At 41.5% G+C, this 24,000-nt stretch overlaps 2 protein-coding genes and 1 non-coding gene across 4 annotated transcripts; 2 read left to right on the top strand and 1 right to left on the bottom strand.

The window, feature by feature from the left end:
- The first annotated feature begins 138 nt into the window (after positions 1–138).
- Positions 139–210, top strand: trnae-uuc. Its single transcript has one exon. It is a non-coding gene; the product is annotated as a tRNA-Glu (tRNA).
- A 1,744-nt stretch (positions 211–1,954) lies between these two features.
- LOC119033600 (cytochrome c oxidase assembly protein COX20, mitochondrial) lies at positions 1,955–4,348 on the top strand. The gene is made up of 4 exons (XM_037123910.1): positions 1,955–2,112; positions 2,641–2,755; positions 3,325–3,388; positions 3,589–4,348. Exons 1-4 carry the CDS (start codon positions 2,083–2,085, stop codon positions 3,731–3,733), a joined length of 354 nt encoding a protein of 117 aa, XP_036979805.1. The 5' UTR covers positions 1,955–2,082; the 3' UTR covers positions 3,734–4,348.
- A 2,777-nt stretch (positions 4,349–7,125) lies between these two features.
- LOC119033922 (high-affinity choline transporter 1-like) lies at positions 7,126–22,712 on the bottom strand. 2 transcript variants are annotated; one of them, XM_037124523.1, is made up of 8 exons: positions 20,653–22,712; positions 19,624–19,737; positions 16,357–16,512; positions 14,698–14,846; positions 11,887–12,030; positions 10,700–10,853; positions 9,847–10,064; positions 7,126–9,507 (listed from the first exon to the last, which is right to left on the bottom strand). In XM_037124523.1, the coding sequence occupies exons 1-8, from the start codon at positions 20,834–20,836 to the stop codon at positions 8,938–8,940; spliced, it is 1,689 nt and encodes a 562-aa protein (XP_036980418.1). In that variant the 5' UTR covers positions 20,837–22,712; the 3' UTR covers positions 7,126–8,937. The 2 variants fall into 2 exon arrangements, with proteins under 2 accessions (XP_036980418.1, XP_036980419.1); XM_037124524.1 differs by lacking the exon at positions 20,653–22,712 and adding an exon at positions 19,971–20,629.
- Positions 22,713–24,000: the final 1,288 nt, after the last annotated feature.

The following is a 24,000-nucleotide window of genomic DNA, read 5'->3' as shown; positions in this document are numbered from 1 at the left end:
CAGCAGGAAAAAAAAAAAAATAAAATAAAAAAATATATACACACACACACACACACACACACACACACACACACACACACACACACTAAATCCCCATATGCAGAATGGAGTGAATGACATGGTACGTCCTATGGAAAGTCCCATATGGTCTAGCGGTTAGGATTCCTGGTTTTCACCCAGGCGGCCCGGGTTCGACTCCCGGTATGGGAACGGTGACTTTTCAGTAATTAATCAAAATATCATCTGCGTTTAATTAGTAAATAACTGAAGACGTTAAACTTGATATAACAAACTGACCGCATAGCTAAATTAGTATTAGCAGTAAAAGAAGTAACTTTAACTTTTCCTGTTTATATATATATATATATATATATATATATATATATATATATATATATATATATATATATATATATATATATATATATATATATATATATATATATATATATATATACACATTGTGTTCAATCTTTTTTTATATTCTATATTATTGATGTATTTATTTAATTAACCTCACTATAATTAATTTTAATATCTTTCTTTACTGTTATTTTTCTTCCCCTTTATTACATTTTAATATGGAAAGCTTATTGCCTAGCCTATGTTTTGTTATTGTTTTAAAGGTGCCATATGAATAAAGTTTGTTTGTTTGTTTGTTTGATTGATTCATTGAATTGTGTGTAAAGTGCTGTTAACATGTCTGTTTGGTAATAAAAATATATGGAACACACTTTAACAGGTTGATATTAGCTTTAAGAGCTGCGTTATATGGTAGTTAAGTTTCCGTTTGAACAGGCCTATAAACTGATCTTTATGTTGTCATGATCATGGACCAGGGCAAAGACGTCAGGCAGTAATCTGCTGCTGCCGGTGTAATAATCCTGTTTTATCAGCGCAGGATCACGGTGACATCCAGACTTCCTCCTGACACGGTTTATTTATAACATCAATCCTGTCGTCGTAGAGACTCAAGGTGAGATGACACAGTACGATTCAGTTTTCCTGTCTGGAACAAATGAGCACATTTCCAAATTTCAACCTTGGGATTTTAATTCATCACTGCTTCTTTCCCACATCCTGACCGGAATTTACATTGTTAATAATAATAATATGAAATAAAATTGAAGCAGAAATATCGATTAACCCTAAGATGACCCCAAATGTTGCACTTTCAAATCACAGATATTGTGAAATTTCAGTTTCTAAAAAATGTTGATTATGCCGAAAAGCAGGAGCATTTATATTACATGATTTGATATATAATGATTTAATAAATCCATCAATACTTACTTTGGAGATATTGCAATATATTAGCAAATGACTCACTTGATATAGTACAGGTGGACTTCAATGTTTTTGTTTTTCCCTTTGGGTGCAGCACGTCCACAGTTCATTTAATTTCTAATTGCAGCAGTAACCTCTAACCAAAGCTTAATTAAAAAAACTAATTAAAATAAACAAGCAAACAAATAAATAAATAGAATGATAAAAAGAAAAAAAAACTATAGAAATTGGGAATAAAAAAGGGAAAATGGCGTCATTATGCACAAATTTAATATTACCATCTAAAAAACATTATCCTCTGACATTTTTACATTCTTGAAATATAAAGTTTTAACCACCTTTTAAATATGCACTATGTAGTTTGGGGGGAACATTTTAGTCAGAAAGATATAATGTTCATGACATAACGAACTGAATAAAAAAGCTGTAAGTACAACAAGGACAACACAATCCCATACTGTTTTACTCTCAGCCTCTGAGAACAGCTTTGGAAATTATTTGGATATTCATAAAATAAATATATCTGAGATTTCATAATTAGACTGAATTACTTTAAATATTCCCTGATTGAGTTTGAATGTATTTCCCAAAACAATATAGTGCACCTTCAATTCCAATTTGCATGCATATCGGAACTATACATCATGCGGTTGCTCTTTTCGAGTCGGCGATAAATAGCAGACGGACCACTTGGTACGTAGAGCGCATGCGCTAAGGTCAATATGGTTACGGAAGTGGTTATTTAACCATAAATTGAGAGCAAATTTTGCACAAGGAGACCAACAGAGTTGTATAATGGCAGGAGAAGAAGAGGAGGCGAACAAGGTTAGTGCCGCTCGGTCATTTACATTAAGGAAACATTTCAGATGGAATTCAAATGTTGCTAGCTTCCAGTTTTCAGAAGGTCAAGAGCATCATGGCATCACGTTAAATATTATTCAACTGTATCTCAAGTCAGCATGACTCAAAGTACAAAAAGTATGTAGCGAAAACATCAATGAGTCAGCAAACATATACAGCTGACAGCTCTCAGTTGTCAGAAATGACCTCTTCAAACCGAATCCCATTCAAATATTACATCATTAAAGATTAACTTGTCCCCTGGAAACGAAACTCGTTAGTAAAAAGCTTGTCTGAAATATTCCCGGCGATGACCTTTTCCCACTGAACAATTCGGCTCACAGATCACTCACGAATTAACGAACAGATTTCAGTAAAACATTGATCCCAGACTCATGTCCTACTTCCATCCAACCAGGTGTGCCCGCATCGTGCAAGTTGTGATTTGAAGCCATCGCATGCTTACTGACATTGACTGTCTGTTTCTTTACCCTCCGCCTGTCTGTCCTACAGGGTTTCAGGCTGCTGGGGATTCTTGATGTGCGGAACACTCCGTGTGCCAGAGACGCCATCCTGCATGGAGCTGGAGGCTCGATAACTGCTGGTCTGCTGCACTTTCTGGCGACAAGTGGGTCATATTAGAGTCTGAGCTGTGTTTGTTTGTTTTCTTTGCAAATGTAGTTATAGTTTTTTATAATGTCAACCAGCAGAAACAAGTTTTTGAGTATTAATTGGATGGTTTGATTTGCAGCAGCTCCCTGAGTGTACATGTGTACTATCACTGAAGTCTGCCTTGTCTGTGATATTACAGCGAAAGAGGAAATTGCACATCTAATAAAACGCTGATCAAATATAGCACAGTGACTCATTAAAAGGCTGATGACACATGCAGTTTTTGTTCCATGTGTTTGTCTTGACATTCTCAACTGCAATTATCTTAACAGATGTTTTTGTTTCAATTTGCACAACAAATTATGCAAAAACTCGGTAAAGATCCTTCCGTCAGGAATTAAACTTTTACATCATTAACAAATCAACTGCTGTGTCCCTTTTTAGAGACAACAAACTGTCAAACTTTGACAAAGATGATTTCGAATTTTGTAACATGTAACATTCTCCTTTTTCTGAGGATAAAAGATGCAGGTGTTTTGACGTTGTGAGAGAAAAGTTTGTCTGAACTCAGTTTGTCGTCCGCAGGTCGGGTGAAGAGGTCTTTTGACGTGGGATTTGCAGGCTTCATGCTCACCACGCTCGGGTCCTGGTAGGTCTTAATGTTGACATTGTTTTCTTGTCTGGCTTTCACTTTCTGATGGGAACCAACACATGCTGACTTTTAAAAAAATATATCATACACAGTCATCCAGCAATCTATATTTTCTGAGTTATTCTCCCAACGTGAGCTCACGTCTCACTGCAGTTTTGCCTCTCATGACTTCTTGCCTGCCGTGTCACCCTGTCCAGGTTTTACTGCAGGATAACCAACGCTAAGCTTCGTGTGCAGCAGAGGGTGATCCAGGACGGCATTAAGAGCAAGGTCACATATGAAGGGACCGCTCTAGACCCCACAAACAAACCTGGAGCAGAAACACCATCAAGACCCTCATGACCCCCGGGACTGAAATGCCTCCCCCTCCTTGTAAGGGCTGAGAGGAGAAGAGAGGACACTGTCAGTCCTACAAAGACTCAACATCCTTTTCTTTTTTCTTTGTTGTTGACTGACGGACTTTGTCTGCACAAATGATGGAAGGAACTAAACTATTTCTTGAACTGTTTTTTGTTTTTGTTTGTTTTCTGACGACTTAAGAGACAGCAACTCCAAACCTCTAGATCTCAAAATGTAGAAACCAAGAGAGTAACTTCAATGAATTTCAATTTCGTAATGTTGTTCCACCCCGACATTAACAAAACAGATTTACCAGATACATTTTCACACCGTTGAACACAGAAGAGGATGACTTGCAGCTACGGTCCCCACCGTAACCAAACTGGGAACACTGTGGTTATGTGGTATACATAGACCGCCAAGATGCCCAGTTTTCTGTTATGAATCAGTGTCTATCTGATGTGACATCACTGATTGGGGCGTGGCCTAATGTGTAACATGCTTAAAGGTTTTAACCAGTAAATGAGCTCTCTGTGATCGAGAGTTGAATCAGCCTTTGAATTCACCTCAAACCTGCTGTTGATTATTGAAAATAAACTCCATGTTGATGTAACTGTGTGTGCAGTCTTGGTTGCGTGTTGTTAAAATTGCAAGTAATCTATTTTTTTTTTCCCCTCATCCTCAACTACTTAATCAGTATACCTCCCTCCCGTCTTCGTCACCACACTTGCACAACTCCTTTCTTTTCTCCGTGGCAACTCTCTGCCTCTTTCTTGTCTGCAAAGCATTTTTCACAGGAATTATCAATAATCAGATTAACCCAGGTGAGAAAGTAGATTCAGGAGCCATGATGCCCTGTGTTGAAGTATTTAATAAAGGTCAATCGAGGAGAACAGGCTCAACAGTACGTGTTGTAACACAATTCAATGCCTCCAGTTCTGAATAACTCTTCCCTATCAGTGACAATTAAATCAGCTACAGAATACTCTGTGGGAACACGCTTACCCATGTCGTGCTGCGTTTGATGGGAGAATGTGGAGTTTGGTCGATCATGGCATCAGTGCATATGGAAATTTCCAAAGGGAGGAGAGACATGAGTCACTGACCAAACACTCTATTATAACTGATTACTGCTGGAATATAGAGCTTTATAACACAGCTTTTAATAAGCAGCTTAGAGTCTTGAGTAAGAAAACTGAGACACCGAAAGAAAAATAGCTGTTTTGTAAGTCGAATACCATGTTTGACATTTTAACGATGAAATACATCAGTTCATAAAAGCAGAATTTCAGCAGACCAACTGTGAAAACAATCATTGGTTTTCTGCCACACGGAAAAAATGTACGGTCCCGTGTTAGAGGATGGATCAGAGCTGCAGGGCTGCAGGACAGCTGAGTCATAGTAAGACTGTGAGTCCAGACAAGCTCCATGTAGGAGATCACAGCAGCTCACACCACCCGTCTCATAATGATTCTCTGTCTCCTTATTTTATCACAACATGTCTGCGATACTGAATTTGCACTGTTTTGAAGGAGGGTGAAGATGATTCATGTCCACAGCGTGGTCTGCACTCTGCTGTGGATTTATCTCTCTGACCTCTTTGCAACAAGTTTGTTGTGATGATAAATATGTAGAAGTATAAACTGACAGTATTGCAAGTCATCCAGATAAACGAGCCGGCTAAATGTTTGTGATGACAGCCAGGCTCGGTGCCCTGCTGTTTGACCAGATGGCCAGCAGGTGTCACTACATCCATCCTCTGAATTTTCCATTGCGTCACGTCCTTAAACTGTCTGTACCAATGACTTAAACTTGTGGCAGGAATTCTAAAGACAGTGAAATGTGGCAAATCGCATGAAACAAATAACATTAGAATATAAGTTCAGTTCTGGTCTTGAACCGTAACCACACATCCACAGTACCTTCCTAGATGCCCCCTGTGGTAGATCAGACATGATGATGGTGGTGTAGCTAATCCAGACCCAGCAACAGCCAGACTTAAAGGAACAAATCTCCCAAAAATGAAAAGTCATTCAGTCATGCTGATGGAAATTCAGGCGACATTTGGTAGTTAAAAAAAAAAAAAACTGTTCCTCTCAGAGATTTTGTTTATCATGGCCACAGTGACACTTTTTTATGCTGATTTAAAATGTTGACATTTTAACAGACCTGAGAACGCTTGAGAAGGACCAAACGATCGAGCAGCAGAGTCACGTGGGCCGACACAGGGCCTGGACCAGGAAAGTAAAAATCAAAAGAACATGAGTTAATTCAATGCAAAGATTTTATTTCAAGGTTAAGCAGTGCCGTCATTCTAAACCTCAACACCACCTCAACCATCAACCATCAGCCATGAAAACAAAGGACACAGGAAGCAGCCGGAGCAGCGACTACTCAGACGTCAACACTTGCTTGTGCAGTCTTAATATAGAAGACCTTTATCTCAGTCTGTTGCTGTGTCCTGTGGGACGATTGTTCCACTGGAGCTGTTGGCACACGGACAAGTCAGGAGCGAGATGTCACCTTATATAATACCACACTGATATATTGTCACTTGACTTAGATTGACGCGGACATCAGAGGACGGTCCGGACATCTGTCACAGCTTCGGCATGCCACACAGTCCCATGTTGAATTATCAAGCGGAGGCCGGTTATTTTTGTGTGTCACCGTAAGCTCGCAGGACACATGTGAGTCGAGTTTAGTCGTGTGGACTTAGACAAGTAAAGGGTTTCATTCCAGTACTTTTTTTGGGGATACGTGTCCATTCAGAATAAAACTTAAATGTGTCCATCATCACAACATTAAATGTTTTAATTACTCCAGAGAGAAGAGAGGGTCTCTTTAAAGCTTAAAAAGTTGCTGAAAGGGAGATTCCGGTATTTGTTAAAGTAGGACTTTATATTTTTATTCATGATCAATATTTTACTCATCCTCCTCCATCTCCATTGTAGCGATTTGGGAGAGGCCGACCTCAGAGAGCAGCATTGAACAAGAGCCCTTACGGGAAAGAAGTGGGAGATTCTGGCTTCCTCCCCCGACTGGTGTGGGAAGATTTTTCTTGACATTTATCCTTCTGTTATTCTTGGACCTTTAAGTAATATTGAAGGTAGATACAAACCAGGACTTCCCTTTTAACACTGAAGTCATTTGGTTTGAGGGTGCTTTGCACTTTGTATTCATACTGAGTGTTAAAGCAAGAAGGCACTTTATAGAGTCTTCTCTCAGCCATTTAGTTTAAAGTGTTTGAAACAATAAAAGAGATGTATCTCATTGTGTGTGTATGTGTGTGTGTGTATTTGTGTGTGTGTGTGTGTGTCTGACCACATCCAGAAATAACGTCCATGTCATGGCAATCAAACAATAATGTGCATGTGTAAAGAAAAGAATAGTCATGGCAAATACAGGAGTTTTATTTCAAATTAACTGATTATATTAAAAAGTTCAGCTCTTCAAAGCTCCGGTCGTTCCTTCTAATCTGCTTTGCATACATCATCATATCAATCAGTCGGCCTCATTGGTTTTCTCTTTTTTCATTCAGTTTTGGTGCTGTATGTCAGCAGTGCTCATGCCTTGGTTTCAAGATTTACATTACTTTACTGTTAACAGACATTGTTTTGGATTGCTGGAAGTAGGCAACAAAATAAGGACAAAAAAAAAGAAAGATTGATGTCAGGGTTCAAGTTATGTGGGAGCCAGTGGGAGACGAGCAGCTATCAGCAGGAGACTGAGCTCCGATGAAAGCAGTAAAATCATACAATCATTCCTCTACTCACGAATAATGCACTTTTCAGTATAATGACTATTAACTATGACACAAATAGGCTAAAAGAAACAGGTTTTACAGAAGAACTGCAGTTTGCTACCCCAGTTTGGGACCATCGTACTCCTTCAGAAGAGGAGCAGGATGTGGCAGAGGCTGCTACACTGTGAAGTCTCTCTCTCTAATGCAGAGTGCAAACGTTACGACCAACACTGTTATTTATTTTTTCATCTCTGCTCCAAACGCTGGATAAAGACCCCCACAAAGCTCAGATTATAACTCGAACCCTGGTGATGTGGGATCAAATGAATAAAATTACCTTTAAAGCATTCTCTAATGAGCCTCAAAGGCACATTGCCAAGGGGCCTGATGGGTCAGTGGAGCCCCTCCGACTGAGACAGTATTCAGTGACTTTTGTTAATATTTGTCTTTGGAAATGTTCCGAATTGAATTTCCTCCGTAGGGTGGCTTGACTCAGAGAGGTTGAGGATCTCGGACATCCAGAGGGAGCATGGATTAAAGACGCTGCTCCCCGGCGTCAGTTGAGGTGGTTCGGTCATGTGATGTGGATGCCTCCTGGGCGCCTTCCTTTCGGACAGACCCTGAACATGCGGGAGAGAACGCGTATCTCATATGGCTTGGAAACGCCAGGGAGAGCTGGGAAACACTCCTGGAGAGAGGGACCTTGCTGAGCCTGCAGCCACCGCGATCCAGATGGCAGAAAGTGCTTTTCGTTGCTCCTAATCACAGTCCAAGTCTTTTTTACTCTGAGTTCCTGCCAACACCAAGTCTGATCTGATGTTTCATTGTATTTGTGACGTTTTATTTTTTCTCCCAACACAATAAAACTGCACCGTGCATGCCAAGGGTGCAGTACAACCACATCAAATTTTCAAATGTTTGACAGCTGCATAGCTAAGACATTCACCACAGGTTTCCTTTAATGGTTTCCTATAAAATGTTGTACAACTGTAGCATCGTGTTGAACACGTGAGACTATGAAAAGGGCTTCGACAGCCCTCCTGCATCTCCATAACAAGAAACTAAAGTTAAATCAACAGCAGCACTTTAGAGTTTACAGTTAACCTGCAAGATTCTTCTCAAAAACATGTAAAACAAAGTGTGAGCATTGCATTCCTGTTCATGGTGAGTGAGTGAGTGGGATTACATATTTGTGCCCAGGTATCTATCGTCTATAATCTGTAAATACTTGAAGGTATCACTGCTGCAAAAAATTGCAGAAAAAAATGCCGAGCTCTTATAATAACAAAGAGCATAGGTGTGATGTTTTTTTTTCCATTTATGCTGTATATAAAAGTATACAAAAATTGAAAATATACTGTACTATTAAAAGTATGTCATTACACGTTACATACATTTGTCCTTAAACCAGTCCGCACTGATGAAAAATGTATAAAAATGAAATTAAAATAATATTGCTTACTTAACATGTTGATTCTAACATTGGTTCACGCACATCATTGTTCTCGTTTTGTTCTTTTAAGGTGTCATCCTTCTCATCCTTCTCATCCTTGGTGTCGGCCTCAGCGCCACCTTGTGTTTGTATCGAGTATTGAGATTTCACATTAAAAACATCCCATTTCTCAGGAATCAGGCCTCTGTTGAAGAGTAGAGATGCCAGGTGGGAGAACAACAAGATAGACACTAACGCAGACAGCATGCAGATGGTCCTGATTGGGGAGCGCTGGACGTAAACGCCATCCACCAGAGTGCATCCTGGGAATTTTATTATAGGTGGTATCCCAAGCAGCGGCTCCCCGCACAACAATCGCAACAGCATGCCAGTCACGCAGCCCAGAACAGCCCCATAACCGTTGGAGATCTTAAAGAAGAGGACGCAGACGAGCTGCGGCAGCATGAGGGTGTAGGTGAGGTCGGATCGAAGCATCCACATCATCAGGACGCTGTTGTCCAGGAAGGTGAGAGACGTGCCGGCCAGGCCCATCACAACCACCGAGACCCGGATCACCCACTGGATCTCCTGCTCTGATGCCTGGAGGCAAGAAAACAAACCCGTTTCAGAATCAGTCGGTTTCTTCTCATGGCCCATTTTTTGTTGTTGAAATAATTTAGTTTGGCGACGCAGCAACTCAAACTGCTTACTGCTAACTATACTGTTGGCTGTAGCTCTCTCATGCTGGAGCTAGCTATTGTTTGTTAATTAGCTCAGTTAGCTAGCTAGCTGGTTAGCATGCTAACTTCAGTAGACATCTTTGCATTACAGCCCAACACTGTTGTTTCTTCACTCTTGATAATGTTTGAGGGTTTCAAACTAAAATTTGGGCCACATCTTACATGTTGCCCTTTATTGTCAGAGTCTCTGTCTCCTCACCTGTGGCCTCACGATGTTCCTGTAGATGTTGGTGGTGAAGATGGACGCCGCAGACAGTAAAGCGGAGTCAGTGGATGACATCACGGCGGCGGCCACTGCCCCGATACCGATGATGGAGATGTAGGTTGGGGTAAGGTGCTGCAGGACGATGGGCAGGACGAGTCCCGTCTCCCCACGTTCCAACGGAGAGGGAGAACCGTAAGAAGTCATGTTCCAGTCTGAGGACAGGTGAGTGGAGAGAGACAAACGGACAAAGACACTTTCAAAGTGTTTTTTCATAACATCTTTTAACCACTGAAAGCTTTTTCTTTAGACTTCCTGAATATAATTCTGATGTCAGGATTGAGATCAGACTCTGGAAATGATTCAGTAACAGTCAGCAAAGATTCATTCTAACATCTCAGGTCCTGCACTGCACGAGGTTCAAGGAGATTTAATCTAGATCTGTTATTTTTTATACTAATCGTCTGCTCTACAGACTTTAAGGGACAATTCTCCCCAAAGTCAGAGCAACTAATTATCACAGCGCAGGACGTGTGCATCTACTGATGGACGTTGTTAGCTCAGCCGAGGAGGACACCATTATCGTTTACATCCTGCGCTGTCACGAGCCACTCGTTCACCATGGATACTGTGGCACTACATTAAGAGGAGGAATATGTATTTCCTATTTTGGGATACACTTTCCTTTTGAAACTATAAAAAGAAACTAAGGCGACAGTAAAAGGAGTTTAATGTCTAAACCATCTTTCATCTAATCTAAACCACAGCGTGTAAAAAATGTCAGCCAGTGTGAAAAGTAAAACAGGAGAAAGATGAGGTTATGATTTTATTCTCTGTTCCTGAAGCATACTTGTTGATGCAGCCACTGCCCCGAGGAGTATGGGAGGGATCCCCAGTGTGGGAACGATGAACGCAGCAGCGAAGCAGGTGATCTTGGCTGTGGCGGAGGAGGCGGCTGACAGCGTCCTCTGGTGGAAGTTCTGAAGACCTAAGTTCCCCAAACCCTTGGAGACACGGAGGAAAGACATAAGAGTGAAAAGAGAGTCAAGGCGAAGACGTAGATCAGAATATGTTGTATCAGAACAGAACGAGAGTAGTTTTCTGTTGATGACGACTTTTTTTTAAATGTATCACCAGTAGTAAAGGGTTTTTTTTTGCAGAAACCATTATTTATATTTACAGAATCTTCTTCACTTTGTGTAGAATCATTTGTTTATGTTTCACTAGAAAACAAGAAACTAGAAAACTAGACTAGAAAATGGTAAAAAGTATTTTTCTCTGTGCAACAGACTTCTTTTTGAACCAGATGAACAGAAGTGCATTTGAGGATTCTTCAAAACAGAAGAGGAAGACCTCCATCTCAACTCCTTCAGTCTCCTCCACCTAGGCTTTTCAACAGATTTAGCCAGACCTCTTTAGAGTATCATGATTAAAAGGTATAATACATATGAGATGGCCAAACCTTGAAACTAGCTCCAGAACTACAAGGGGTAGCATAGCACCTTCCTGTTTCTCTTTACACCCTTTGGCTATCTTTGGCTGGAGCAATTAGCTGAGGTTAGCAAGTACTTCTGTTAACCATGGAACTATTTGGGCCTCTAAGCTGACTCCGGGGTCAACGGGGTTCACAGCCATCAACAGCTATGAGATCGAGTAGTTACAGAAAACATTAGCTAGCGCTAAGCATTCAACTCAGCAAGTTCCTCAAGTAGTGGGATTCATATTGCAGCTGCTTTGCAAACATGAGACCTGATGAAATATGTTTGTGTACCACATGCAGTGCTGTCCACTTTGTTGCACAAGAGAAACCAAGGTCCATTAATAAGATAAAATCTACAAAAAAAAAAAAAAGAAAAAGAACTTAGAACCTCATGTTGGATCCCCTCCAGTCCAAACCTGAAACTCGATATGCTGCCCATGATTTAATAAAACAGTGATGCAGAGGACATCCTCGTCGGCATCCTTGAACAAACTTGACCTCAAACAAGTTTCACCTGAAACGTGCATTGATTTTCACGAGAAGCCTTCCAGTCTTACCAGAAGTAGAAAGTTATCGATCCACCTCCAGGCTCTGTCCGCCTCCAGAGTGCCCACCCACGGGCTCTGTAAGGTGTTGTTGTAGGCTGTCTCAGTGATGTCCGCCACAGCGGGGTTTATCAGGGAGAAGGGGACGCACAGCCACTGAGAAAAAAAGCAGTGACAGTCACTACGCTGCAGTCTGCCAACAACCAGCCTTTACAACTGACAGCAGAATGAGCATGTGAGCCGGCAGGTACTTCTCAAAGAAGGACGTCATGTAAGCCCAGCAGGTAACAAGTGGTGTTCATCTTAACACAACAGATTCATTCTATTTTTTTTCTCTAAATTCATCCAAATAGTTGATTTCAATATTTATTTAGTGTGATTACTTTTTAGTGACACAGGGATTGGAATCTATCCAAGCTCGCAGCATGCAAGAGGCGGGGTACCTGAACAGGTTGCCAGTCTTTTTTTCAGCGTTAACACAGAGAGACAGACGAACACACTCACATTCACACCTCAGTTTCCAGTTCACCTGACTGGCATGTGTTTGGACTGGACAGTGCTAACCACTGAGCCACCGCCGCACCCATCTATGACTTTTTCCTGGACACGTAAAGATGACATCATCAGGGCACACAATGGCTGGACAAGAGAGAGTCGTGCTCCAAAGTAAGATCGGGTAAAATGAACAAAGCTCGTTCACAGCACAGAATGTAAACCTTTACATGAAATGGTGAAGGCTGCTTATATGAATCTTTGAAAGAATAGTGGAACATTTTAGGAAATACACTTTTTAAAATTTCAATTTCTTTACCAGATTTAAATAAAAATGCCAACACTACTCACATGTCTGTGCTTTAAAGTTGGACCATCGCTTAATTAGTTCCCAAAGCTCAGACCAAGCGATGCAGCAGCAGCAGAACTTCTGAGTGTACTGGGTGTGTTTCATTGTGTACAAATTCAACTTTGCATGTGTAAGATAAAGAACTGTATCACTGGTGCTTTTACAAAATTTACATAGTTGAGCTAAATCTACAGAGCACAACAGAGAGGTTCTAGAAGTGAAATCTGATGCGTTCTCCAAATTGTGGATGTTGATTATTACGCATAAATATCCAAGATGGACTCAGCACGAGCTGAGATTATGAAACGATGGTATATATGCCTGTAGATGTACACTTTCATTTCCTCCTTCCACTGTTTTTCTGCCTCGAGTATGTAAAATAATAGCTCTCGCAGCAGATTTTCCACAGACTGTAGCCAGCTGACCAATGAATAAATCACAGTTCTATTTACATGTTTCTTTGTCTAAATCAAGACTTTTATGGCATATTTGGTCAAACACCTGGGACGCCGACAGATTTGTTGCCACGTAATTTTATCCCAATAATGCACCACGTGTGTGGCAGTCAGTAGAGCTCATACCTCCATTAAGGCCTCACAGCCCACTTTAAATCACATATCACATAAAACATCATTTAACCTGCTAGAATCAGATTTTTTTTACATACTCACTCATAGATACCAGCCACCGTTACACTCAGACAGATTTTTCATGAGGAAAAATCTTGAGAAATTAACCAAAATGTGCCAACGTTAAAGAAAGTGAGTCCACACCAGAAGTTAACGGGGTCTGTTCTGGGTAGAGACTCATCCTCTGTCCACACTCTGTGGAAATCCTGCTGACAAATCAACTGACCAACAAGCGGACATGGGCGAAGACACAACCTCCTTGGCGGAGCTAATTAGCGTCCTTTCCTTGTTAGCTGTGGCATTTTTTCCGTCTGTAAACAAATGCCTTTCTTCCGTGTGGAAACGAGGCTTTGCTTGCACGAGCGGCTATGATTTCCCTGTTTTTCTTTTCTTTTCCTAGAGATGGGAGAAACTTTCCACAGGGGTTAAACTTCTAAAAGTCAGGCCATGTCCTGGTGTTTGTGAGTTGAAAGTCACTGGAAAGGAATTTATGGGATGAGTAGTCCTTAAAAGCTATAAAAAATTATGTACACCCTTTTTCTGTTTTTCCCAAATTGTTTTTTAATCCGGATCAAATGTTTTATGGTCACGATTCATCTCATAATTGGTTGGCTTGGGTCCAGGCCTACAGTTCTTTAAATAAGGATTTCATGAAACATCAGTTGATTGAATGAGGGGCAGAATTCACTTCTGGAACCAGAGCTGTTCAAAAATATAGGCGGGCACAGTCGAGCCTTTTAAGATCGAGCCGAGGAGTAAAGAATGACAGCAGCTGGAAACAGCGATTCAAAAATACAACCAACACTTCAAAAGCTCACAAATTAACACTTCTTCTGGACACAAATAGAAACGTGACATCCTGCTGTTCGACGGGAGGTCGTGTGCTGTGACTATTTTTTGGCGAACAGCTGACTGCAGTGAATTTGTCACTGTGAGGCACAGATGTACCGACCAGGCAGATAAACTGTTGTTCCCCAAGAAATAGTTCCAGCCTCTGCGACCTCAAATTGTTTTCACCCCTCTGTTTAAACACACACAGTTCACGCACAACATGCTAATTAGTCAGTTTCAGAGGTGTTGGAAGGCCCGTGTTTGACCTTTGGACGGAGCCAGGGTAGCTGTTTCCCTGCTCCCAGTCATGCTAAGCTTGTCTGAACACCTCCAGGCTCGAAGGTCAGTGCTGAACACACAGACATGAGAGCGGTATCAGCGTTTTCACCTAATTCTCAGAAAAGAGGCAAATGAGCATATGTCCTAAAATGTTGAACTATTTCTGTAATTTTTTATTTTTTTTTTTAAATCTTTTTTTAATCATGACCTCTAGGACAGCCGGGGAAAAAAGCAGTGACTCACCAGGCTGATGAAGATGAGGATGAGCTGTATGATATCCGTGTAGGCCACAGAGTAGAGGCCTCCCAGCAGGGTGTAGGTGATCGCCACGGCAGCAGAGATCCAGATGCTGACGGTGTAGGACAGATCCAGGATCACACTCATAGTGACACCTAAATAAACGCATACACGCCAGTGTTTTACACACTTAAAACACACTAATTCATACATGTCAGATACTTGTGATGATGTGAAAGCATAAACACCATTTGTTCACCATCACAGCTATGTTATTAAGACCAGGATACCAACGCTCTAAATGTTTACAGCCATCTAAACTTATTTTTAACCTCAAGTGGGTAAATGTCGGAGAGCTGAATTGAAGAATAAATGTGTCTGAAACTGACTCCTTCTACCTTAGGCTGTAACTACGATGAGCTAACATCAGCCTGGTTTATTGGAAGCGGCACAATATGCTGTAAACATGGTACGACCTTCAAGTATAAGTTCACCCAAAAATTTAAAATGGAGTCACTGTCTAAACACCCTCATGCCGATGGAGAGTCGGGGGGATGTTTCATAATCCACAAAATATTTTTGGATGTGTTGCAGCGATCTGCTGATGTCTTAGTGCAACTTTTAATATTAAAAGCTGAGAATCAAAGCAAGTGCTAATGTAGATCTGTGATTAAAATCTGTGTATGGACAAATGGACGAGATGTTATTAAAAATTCTGCAGTGAAATAAAGAACAAAGGCAACTTTCAAGGGCTGGGAAGTATATCAACAGTGTATCCTTATCATGAGAGGAGACTATATATGGCTGAAGGTTTTATCGCCATATGTCACGAGACGACTTGGCAACCTTGAGAGCTCAACAATGGGGGGGATTTCGGAAACAAAGCAGGATGCAAATATTATTTTAAGGCCTTATCACCCTGCTCTGAATCTTTGCAATTTTCAACAACCTTTCTGGCCATTAAGTGTACATTTCTGAGTTTACAAGTTTCTGATCAAGTTCCTGTTTCGGTGCTGTGTGTGTGAACTCTGACACAGACTAACAGCCTCGCGCCTGTGAATGGCACCATGATGCGACTGAGGCCCAGCAAAGTTTTTAACCACGTGACGGTTTTGACACGAACCGTCAGTGAAGCAGAAAGTCGTCAGAGACTTACGCACCAAAAGGTGCCGGGCCTGCATCCACAGGGAGAGGTGGAGAAAAGATCGATCGTGGGACTTCCTGAACTGATATCGGATCACTCAAATGATGATAGCTGATCTGTTAGCCGGCTTGAGGATAAAGCAGCATCCACAAAAATACTCAAATATTCAGAGAGGGAAGGTTGTTCAATCTATCAGTTATGAACAGTGACAAAACTGATTGTGTCTTCTTTGATTTGACAAGTGAATTATTTTCACACCACTTCACTGATCAGTCAGTAATAAGGCAGTCTGTTAATCTACTGCCACATTACTGTCTCACAGCCATCACTCCTGTGGTTACCGGTGTGATTTAAGGTCTTGTTTCCTTGATGGAGTTATTTCAGAACCGGCCGTACAATTAGACAAAGGCTTGTGTTTCACTCAACACCTCGGCAAAGAGCTGCGATCAACAGCTGCTCCGCTGCCAGGGTCAACACACAAGTATCGAATGCATCACACCCACATACAGAAACATTCTTACCTAATCCTATGAGTGTTCCTGTCACCCACATAATCTCCGATACGAGCGAAGCCAGCGAAAGAGCGGCCGTCGCTGCTTTTCCATACTTGTGCTGGAAAGGATCCATCATGGTCACGTATTTATTGTTTCGCATCGGCTCGGCGAAGAAGAGGCCACCTCAAAAAATGAACAGGGAGAGAGAAAGATTTAGATTCACTGGCTCGGACAATTAAATGTAGAAAAATGCATCATGGTCAGCGTTCAGCCTTTATATTAAAATATGGTATTCATTTGTTTTGCAAACCAGATTTCTAACTTTCAGTCAACCGTTGAATTTAACTTCTTGTTTAAAAAAACTCTACTGTTCTGCTTTAATTCTTTTGTAGCTTCACAGGCAGACAAAACATTTTGGAATTTCCACTGGAAACCATTAAACAGAAGTGGTAAACCACTCAGCTGCTGATGCATCTCGTCTCGTGCTCCATTTCAAGGGAACGCAGCCTAAACCATAAACACACTCAGTAATTACATGTGATCTGCTTTGTGAAACAGTGCCTCTGCTTTTTATCCCTTAATGTGAATGTTTTGTTTCATAAACCACCAAAAGGCAACTCCCCCATGAAGCACTTTCCCTATAAAACCCCAGCTACCGATTATGCAATCACAGAGAGAAGGGAAAAAAAAAAAACGTCACGGTGTAATGTCAGTCTACATTCATCTGGGTTTAAGAGGATAAGTCTTTTCTCACGTGATGTTCATGCGGAAGAGGAATGTTGTTTTTCTCTGCTAATCTCCAGACATTCAGGAGTTGAGGTTCCACAACTTGTGTTTCCATTCATCAAAAGACATCAGGAAAAAAAAAAAAAAAATTATCTTTTCAAAGATTTAAAAAAAAAAAAAAAATCCATCCTGATGTGCTGTTAACGTTCTCTCTCAGGAACACTTCAATTGTCTGTGGTGCATCTCAGGAGTTAAATGATGATGAAATGCTGTAATTTCAGTTCTGGCAAAAACACTTTAGTGAGCAATTTCCTACGTTTCCCAGGAGGCTTTTCAGCAGTTTCCAGACGGAGGGATTCCACTTCCACAGACTCACTGAGGAGCCGCGCCGCATTCGTTAAGATGTGGCGGTGTGGTTCAGACTCTCCAATAAATCCAGATAACAATGTGTAGCTATCAATTAATGAACACAAATCAAGCCTGAAGAGCATATTTATAGATAAAAGACCAAAGTAGTGTCGGACTCGCGCTTTCTTTTACGTTTCAGACCAATCCAGCCAGTCTGACAGTACAGAACTGAGCCTGACAAGCTGAGTCTGAGATGTCCTCAATCTGTCACAGCAAGGCTGACAAAAAAACCCACAGCTATCAGAATCAGTCAATTAATCTATTACTGGATCCAAAGAAAACTAATCACCAGATATTTTGATGTTTCATTAAAATGTAAGATTACATTTTCTGCTTTTCTTTGTCATTTATGAGAGTGAATTAAGAATTCGGGGGGTTCTGGACTGTTGGTTGGACAAAAGAAGTTGTTTAAAGACTTAATTTTGGTCTCTGGGAACCTGTGAAGAGATTTTTTCTTTAATAGACTGAATGATGAAGCAATTACTTGTGAAGAAAATTGGTAGATTAATTGATATTGAAAATAATCTTCACTGGCAGCCATAACAAGCCCTTTTGGATTTAGGTAGCAGAATGTTTGTCAGTGCCAACCAAAGGACCCGTCTGAGCATTAAGATGACTCACAGGACTGGTTTATGATTGTTTTCTGTAAGGAACTAAAACTATAACACGTTCTGACTCCAAACTCATCAAATACGTCAGTTTGGTCTGCATTTTTTAACGTCTGGAAGTGTGATACCTAAAAGCGGATGTTTTTAATGAGACATGGGAACGTCTCCAGATGTGTTTGTGGCTGGAGATGTGACCCAGTTGTCAGAATAAAGACTTCGTACGTTCCTGCAGAGCTGCAGATAAGCTGAAGCTGAAAGTTTCTTCATGTTGTAACTTTATAGTGTGTTTGTTCAGGTTGAATTCTAGATTTCTCTCTTGTCATAACACTGAGTTTATGCTCCGCTAAGGTTTAGACAAAACACTTGGTTAGGGTTACACGAAAAGTCCTGATTTAGTTGAAAATACGGGTTTTGGTCACCGCAAAAATGGCAGCAAATATGACCAGCTGTGGGGTGACTCGTCTGCCTTGTTGAGAGCCTCCACCTCCGTATGAGAGAAGTCGGCTGTTCAGCATGTAACATGAATCTGATATGCTACGTTTGGTATGAATGTAAACCTTGGACGTATTCGTTGTTTTGGAGAAACATTTGCGACCGGGCAGTGTGACGACAGAACCAAAACAAGATCTGTTCCTCACCCCAACCAGACCGTAAGCACAGCGTTATCACCACATTAAATAAAAAGACTGAAGCTCAGAAAATGTTCAGCTGCAACATAAAGACGTGAACAACATGTATTCTGGTGATCGAGATATTTTTCTCTGAAATCACAGACTTGTCAGTCTCGCTGAGGGGCGCCGGCTGCTCGCACTGAGTTCCCCATGGAGATGCAAAATACTTTGAAAATTAACATGTGCATGTAACGCGTTTGTTTGTTATTGTGTCTTTGCCATGTCACGAGCAAGCACGCTCATTTAGACATATGAAGTCTAATGCAGGAATGTGTGAATACACGTTTAGATGTTTCTCAGAGTTACAGTCGTCATTTCTGATCCAACATTTAAACCAAAGCGTCCTGCTCCTGTCACGCTGCAGTGTTTCTCAATCCAAAGGACTCTGACAGAGAACAACAGCGAGACACCAGTGTGAGGAATATTCAGCGGGTGCTGGCGTCTTTCTTTGGCCTTGAGATGAAAACTGCCAGGATTTGGATCGTCTCTGACTCGAGTTAAGCGGTCTTGACTTGAGCCTTTGCTTCTGAGAGAGGACGTTATTCACAGAAGAGCAGGGAAAACATAAAAATAGGTCGTTTTAATTACTTGAACCGATGGGAGATGCTGCCTAATAAGGACAGTCTACCCTCAGCTCAGACTTTCGCCCCGCTAGAGATCAGGATCTAAGAATAACAAAGATTTCTGTCCATTGTTTGCACAGCCAGCGTGCTGCGTTATGAGCATTGCAGCCTCAAGGGGCCACTGCTGCTGGCACTGCACACTTTGTCTTTCACGCATGTGATCCTCGCAGGTCGATGATGATGTGCCACCGTGAAAATGAAACCTGTGACCCTGAAGCGCCGCGGCTCTACCAGCTGCACTGTGACAGGAAGTCTTACCGATGATGAAGCACATGGTCGCTGCGATGGGCATCACGGCCCAGATCAGGCCCATGGACGGGTTGTACACCGCCTCTGCCGTGCCCACGATGAATCCACCTCCAACCCATGTGGCTGTATCACACATACACACAAATGCACAGATTGAGACACACACACACACACACACACACACACACACAGAGGACAGTAGCAGCAAGGTTAGCGGCGGTTCGTGCCAAACTTGCACATGCGTGAAACCCGAGGACGCGAGCAGCCAGTCCGCCTTATTAACATTTAATTGAGAAGTTTACTGTAAATTTAATGAGTCATTTCTTTAAGAAACATCCACCTCCTGAGTGACTCACCATGTGACCCGTGGCGAGCGATCCGGGTGCAGTGCCATTAGTATGAAACATGAAAGAAGTGGACATGAGGTGGAGATGAAAATATCTTCCCACTGGCCTGTTTCCTGCCACATTTCATATTGACTCAGCTTAATTTTCAACCACAATAATAGCTTCCTCTTTTGCCCTGGTTCCTCTTCCAAACTGCCGCTTTTCCGTCACCATTTGTAAAATAAATTTCATGTCCTGCCTCTTGTTTCATAATCAGGTTTTATTGGTCAATTATAAATTTAAATGTCGGCTCATTTACATCAGCCTGAAAACTGTAATTACGCACGTCGGGATCCATTCTACTGGTGCGTCGCGGTTCTAAAATGGTGAAACTGCAGCGGAGGCAGGTGCACAGTTTCATTAATCATGTCAGACTTTTTTTTTTTTTTTCTTCTTCTTAACAAATAGACGATATGACCGTCTGGCTCGAGAGGACAAATCGATTTTTTCTCTTCTTATCCTTCTTTTTTTTGTTGTTTTTTCTTTTTGTTTTACGTTACATAATTAAATTCCGGGTACGGACGCACAAGCCGCTGAAATCGGAGCAGATCTTGCGGCTGAGAGGTCTCACACGCAGAGGATCCCTCCAGAAAACAATTAGAGAGAAAGATGACTCCATGTTGTCGCCGGTTCCTTTACCGCATTTACTCGCCTGTCATGGTGAAGATGCCGACAACCAGGTTGATGCCCCGGTTGCCCAGCAGCGCCATCTCCGTTTTATCCCCCTGGCCCTTCTTGGCTTCCTTTTTGGACTTGATGGAAGCCCAGATGCCGATCCCGAGGACCAGCAGGTAGAAGAGCATCATGACGGACACGCCGGGGATGTTGAGCGCCATGATGGAGCTGCACGATTCCGACTGAAGGACAGAGCGTGTGCCGGCAGCCTGGATGATACAGCATATCCCTCCCTGCTGCTGCTGCTGCTGCAGAGAGAGTCATGCAGGAAATGCTCCGAAGCGCAGTGGAGGCGCCTGGAACTGCACATAACCCGCAGCAGTCATCCGTCAAGGTGAAACACATGCATATGGCATGAGTATTATCCAGGGCCTATTTATAAAAACGTGAGCCTGCGGGCTGTGTGTGTGTAGTTTGGACAAACATGAGAAATGGAAACGTTCACTTTAAAGCCTCTAATGTCTGTTTTATTTTGTATTTTTAATTTTTTTTACACTCTGTTGGCATTTTTCCAGCCCAAGTCATGTGATGTATTCATGTTTCTGTCAGGGCCACAGCCAGGATATTAAGAGGACTGTGGTTAATGTACTTCCATTTCAATGATGCCATAAATAGAACTAGAGCAGCAATACAGAACTGTATATGCAAGAATACAAACAAAGATAAGAAGTAGCCTCTCTTCATAATGAATAAAACATGAAGTGGCAGCCGAGATTTAAAATCAGAGTCAGTATATGAACACAAACAGGGAGTTTGACTCTCAATAAACATGGAATAGATTTAAAAAAAAAACTTAAGGAGAGCAGTATTAACATTAACCAACAGTGAGGTCCATTTCTTTTACCCTCAGCCACAGACAGTGATCATTCCTCAGGCTCGAGCTTTAAACACAATGATATCAGCTCCAGAACAAGATTTATTTCCATGTAAAATGTCAAAGCTACAGGGAGCCGATGCAGAATACACGCCAATACATGCTTTGTACAGGACAGTTCTCATTTCATTCCCAAGCTGATTTCAATTTGGCTGCCACAGGCATTGAGGGGATTCACGGGAAGTATGCAACACAGCCTCACTGTTTTTCATTAAATCTCATTGATGTCAGCCTCTGATGTCACACGACATTTCCTACTGCAGCGGTTTCACTTAATATGCCTTGGACTTTGTGAAGTGGGTGGTGGCTGTGTGTGTGTGTGTGTGTGTGTGTGTGAGTGTGTTTGTGTGTGTGTGGGGGGGTGTCTGAGGTTACAGAGCGGGGTGTATTTTATTTATTTATCTATTTATTTTTACCAAGGCTTCAATCAAATAGGTAAAAATTATTTTAAAAAAAAAATAGCTGTTGTGTCTTTTCCTTAACTCATTTCCTTGAAATGGGAAAAGCTGTGAAGCAAACAGTGGAAAAGAAAAAGCAACTTATTCAAGGCTGTGTGTGGTGCGCTATATATTAATATTACTGTCTGTGTGGAGTAATAAATCACCTATTACAGTATTTCTTCAGTTACTTTGACCTCCACAGAACAATTAAATAGCCTGGATGTTTGTTTTTTTTTAAAATACAGGAATGTCCTTGGAGGAGGGGATGTGCAGGGTCACAGTCTGACACGAGATGGGAATAAATACTTTTAACTGTAGGCTTAGTCGTATGAAACACAATAGACCAATACCTTCTATCATGTAGCCTATAATGACATCACATGACATGGATATAATACGGCTTTACAGTGTATTATATCCTAAAGGGCTTAAGAGACAAGCATCTAAGCTCCTGTAGAGACTGTGACCAGCTCCTATCACGGCTGCCACTTCGACACTTCCGGGTCATTTCACTCAGTTAGGAACGACTTCCTACAGCAAAATAGATTATTCGACCGCAGCACAAGGTCAGAGCTGCAATTTGAACCCGGGCTCCCCGCCGCACACCAACCCCCTGTTATCAAGTGACCGCGCTTCTGAGATGTCACACGAGGACAACCGAGCAGCTTCTGGCCACTAATGAGGTGCAGTCGAGAGCGTCGAGGAAAAAAAAAAAAAAAACAGGAAAAGGTAGTGAAGACTTTTTTTTGTTCTTTATTTTTTTGTCAAAAGCAATAAAACTAGATTTGATCTGCAACCGGCGGTGCCGTGGATCCATACACTGTATTCTATATAAAGAAAAACTCCCACCCGGCTTACATAAGAGGAAGAACAGTTAAACTCACAAACCACAAGTAAATAAAAATGACTGAGGGATTCTGAGGTGAGACTGAGCATGACTAAAATACAGTGCCGTGAGGTTAATACATGAATGGAGTGGGAAGAAAAAGGGAGAAAATAAGAGCGAGTCCTTTTGTTCGATGATGTTGCCAGCCCAGTTTTTAGGCATTCCTGCCCTTTATTAAACAACTCAAAGTAACACGACCTCCACAAGTTCTGAAGTCCCGGCTGTGTTCCTGGTTAGAAATCTTACAAACCTGCCCACATTTGTCTCTGTCCAGTGAAAACCATGGAGGACACGTCACGTGCTCTTTTATGTGTGAGTGCATTTCTCTCATAAAAACCCTTTTGTACCCAGACTCGTTGGCACCAAACGTGTAAAGCGAGACTGTTGTAATACATTATCAGCGCGCAGGTCGACCACTTCAGACTGAGGAGGATGATCCTGTCCAGTGAAATTTTCAATCACACCATGAGGAGTGGTGTAAAGTTCATAATCAGAACATATTAGTAACCTAATACCCATGTAAAGACTTAATGTGATTGTTTCTCTGTGGTTAGAAAATAAGCATATTCTTTCAGAGCATATTCGCCCTCCTGTGAGAATTAACTAGTCTTGGATTCAGAAATCAGAGAGGAGAGAGGAAGGAAGATCCTCCTCGCCGTAGAACAGGTGTTCATATCAGGGGCATTCTGAGGTATCAACAGAAAGTTAGACTCGTGAGGTTGTAATAACTTATTATTTTTCTTCTGTTTTATTTCCAGCCAGCAGGCCGACGCAGGAACATCCTGATGAAATGTTCTGAGGCATGTAAATTGTAGGAATCTGTAAATCCTGATGATTTTTTTAGAACTTTACCTCTAAAACCTCTTGCATATCTCTGACCTGATTTATGTTTAGCTCTCCCTTTAAACCATTCTCCACAAATTCAAGCACACAAACCCCTCAGAGAGGTATGAACACAAACTTCCTTTTTATATTATTTTATTGGATTTCCTCTTATGTTTTTAACCCCCCGAACTCTGTCCGAGAACATTTTTAGTACGTCCCCAGGAAGTGAATTATTTATAGCTTTGTGCAGTCTTAAAAAATTCAGATCCATGAACTTCAAAACCCGATCTCACAAACAGC

Source organism: Acanthopagrus latus, chromosome 15, assembly GCF_904848185.1.
Source record: "Acanthopagrus latus isolate v.2019 chromosome 15, fAcaLat1.1, whole genome shotgun sequence".
NCBI lineage: Eukaryota > Metazoa > Chordata > Actinopteri > Spariformes > Sparidae > Acanthopagrus > Acanthopagrus latus.
Note: the sequence above shows the minus strand (reverse complement) of the source record. Positions and strands in the feature narration are given on the sequence as shown.

What these genes read in the sequence shown, in the direction of transcription:
- LOC119033922 (XM_037124523.1), bottom strand. Translation starts at nt 20,836, where the DNA reads ATGGCGCTCAACATCCCCGGCGTGTCCGTCATGATGCTCTTCTACCTG. An exon ending in CGGCATCTTCACCATGACAG is followed by an intron (nt 19,738 to 20,652) that starts GCGAGTAAATGC and finishes TGTGTGATACAG; the next exon opens with CCACATGGGTTGGAGGTGGA. An exon ending in AGGAACACTCATAGGATTAG is followed by an intron (nt 14,847 to 16,356) that starts GTAAGAATGTTT and finishes GCGTTTATTTAG; the next exon opens with GTGTCACTATGAGTGTGATC.
- LOC119033600 (XM_037123910.1), top strand. Translation starts at nt 2,083, where the DNA reads ATGGCAGGAGAAGAAGAGGAGGCGAACAAG. An exon ending in AAGAAGAGGAGGCGAACAAG is followed by an intron (nt 2,113 to 2,640) that starts GTTAGTGCCGCT and finishes TCTGTCCTACAG; the next exon opens with GGTTTCAGGCTGCTGGGGAT. An exon ending in CTCACCACGCTCGGGTCCTG is followed by an intron (nt 3,389 to 3,588) that starts GTAGGTCTTAAT and finishes CACCCTGTCCAG; the next exon opens with GTTTTACTGCAGGATAACCA.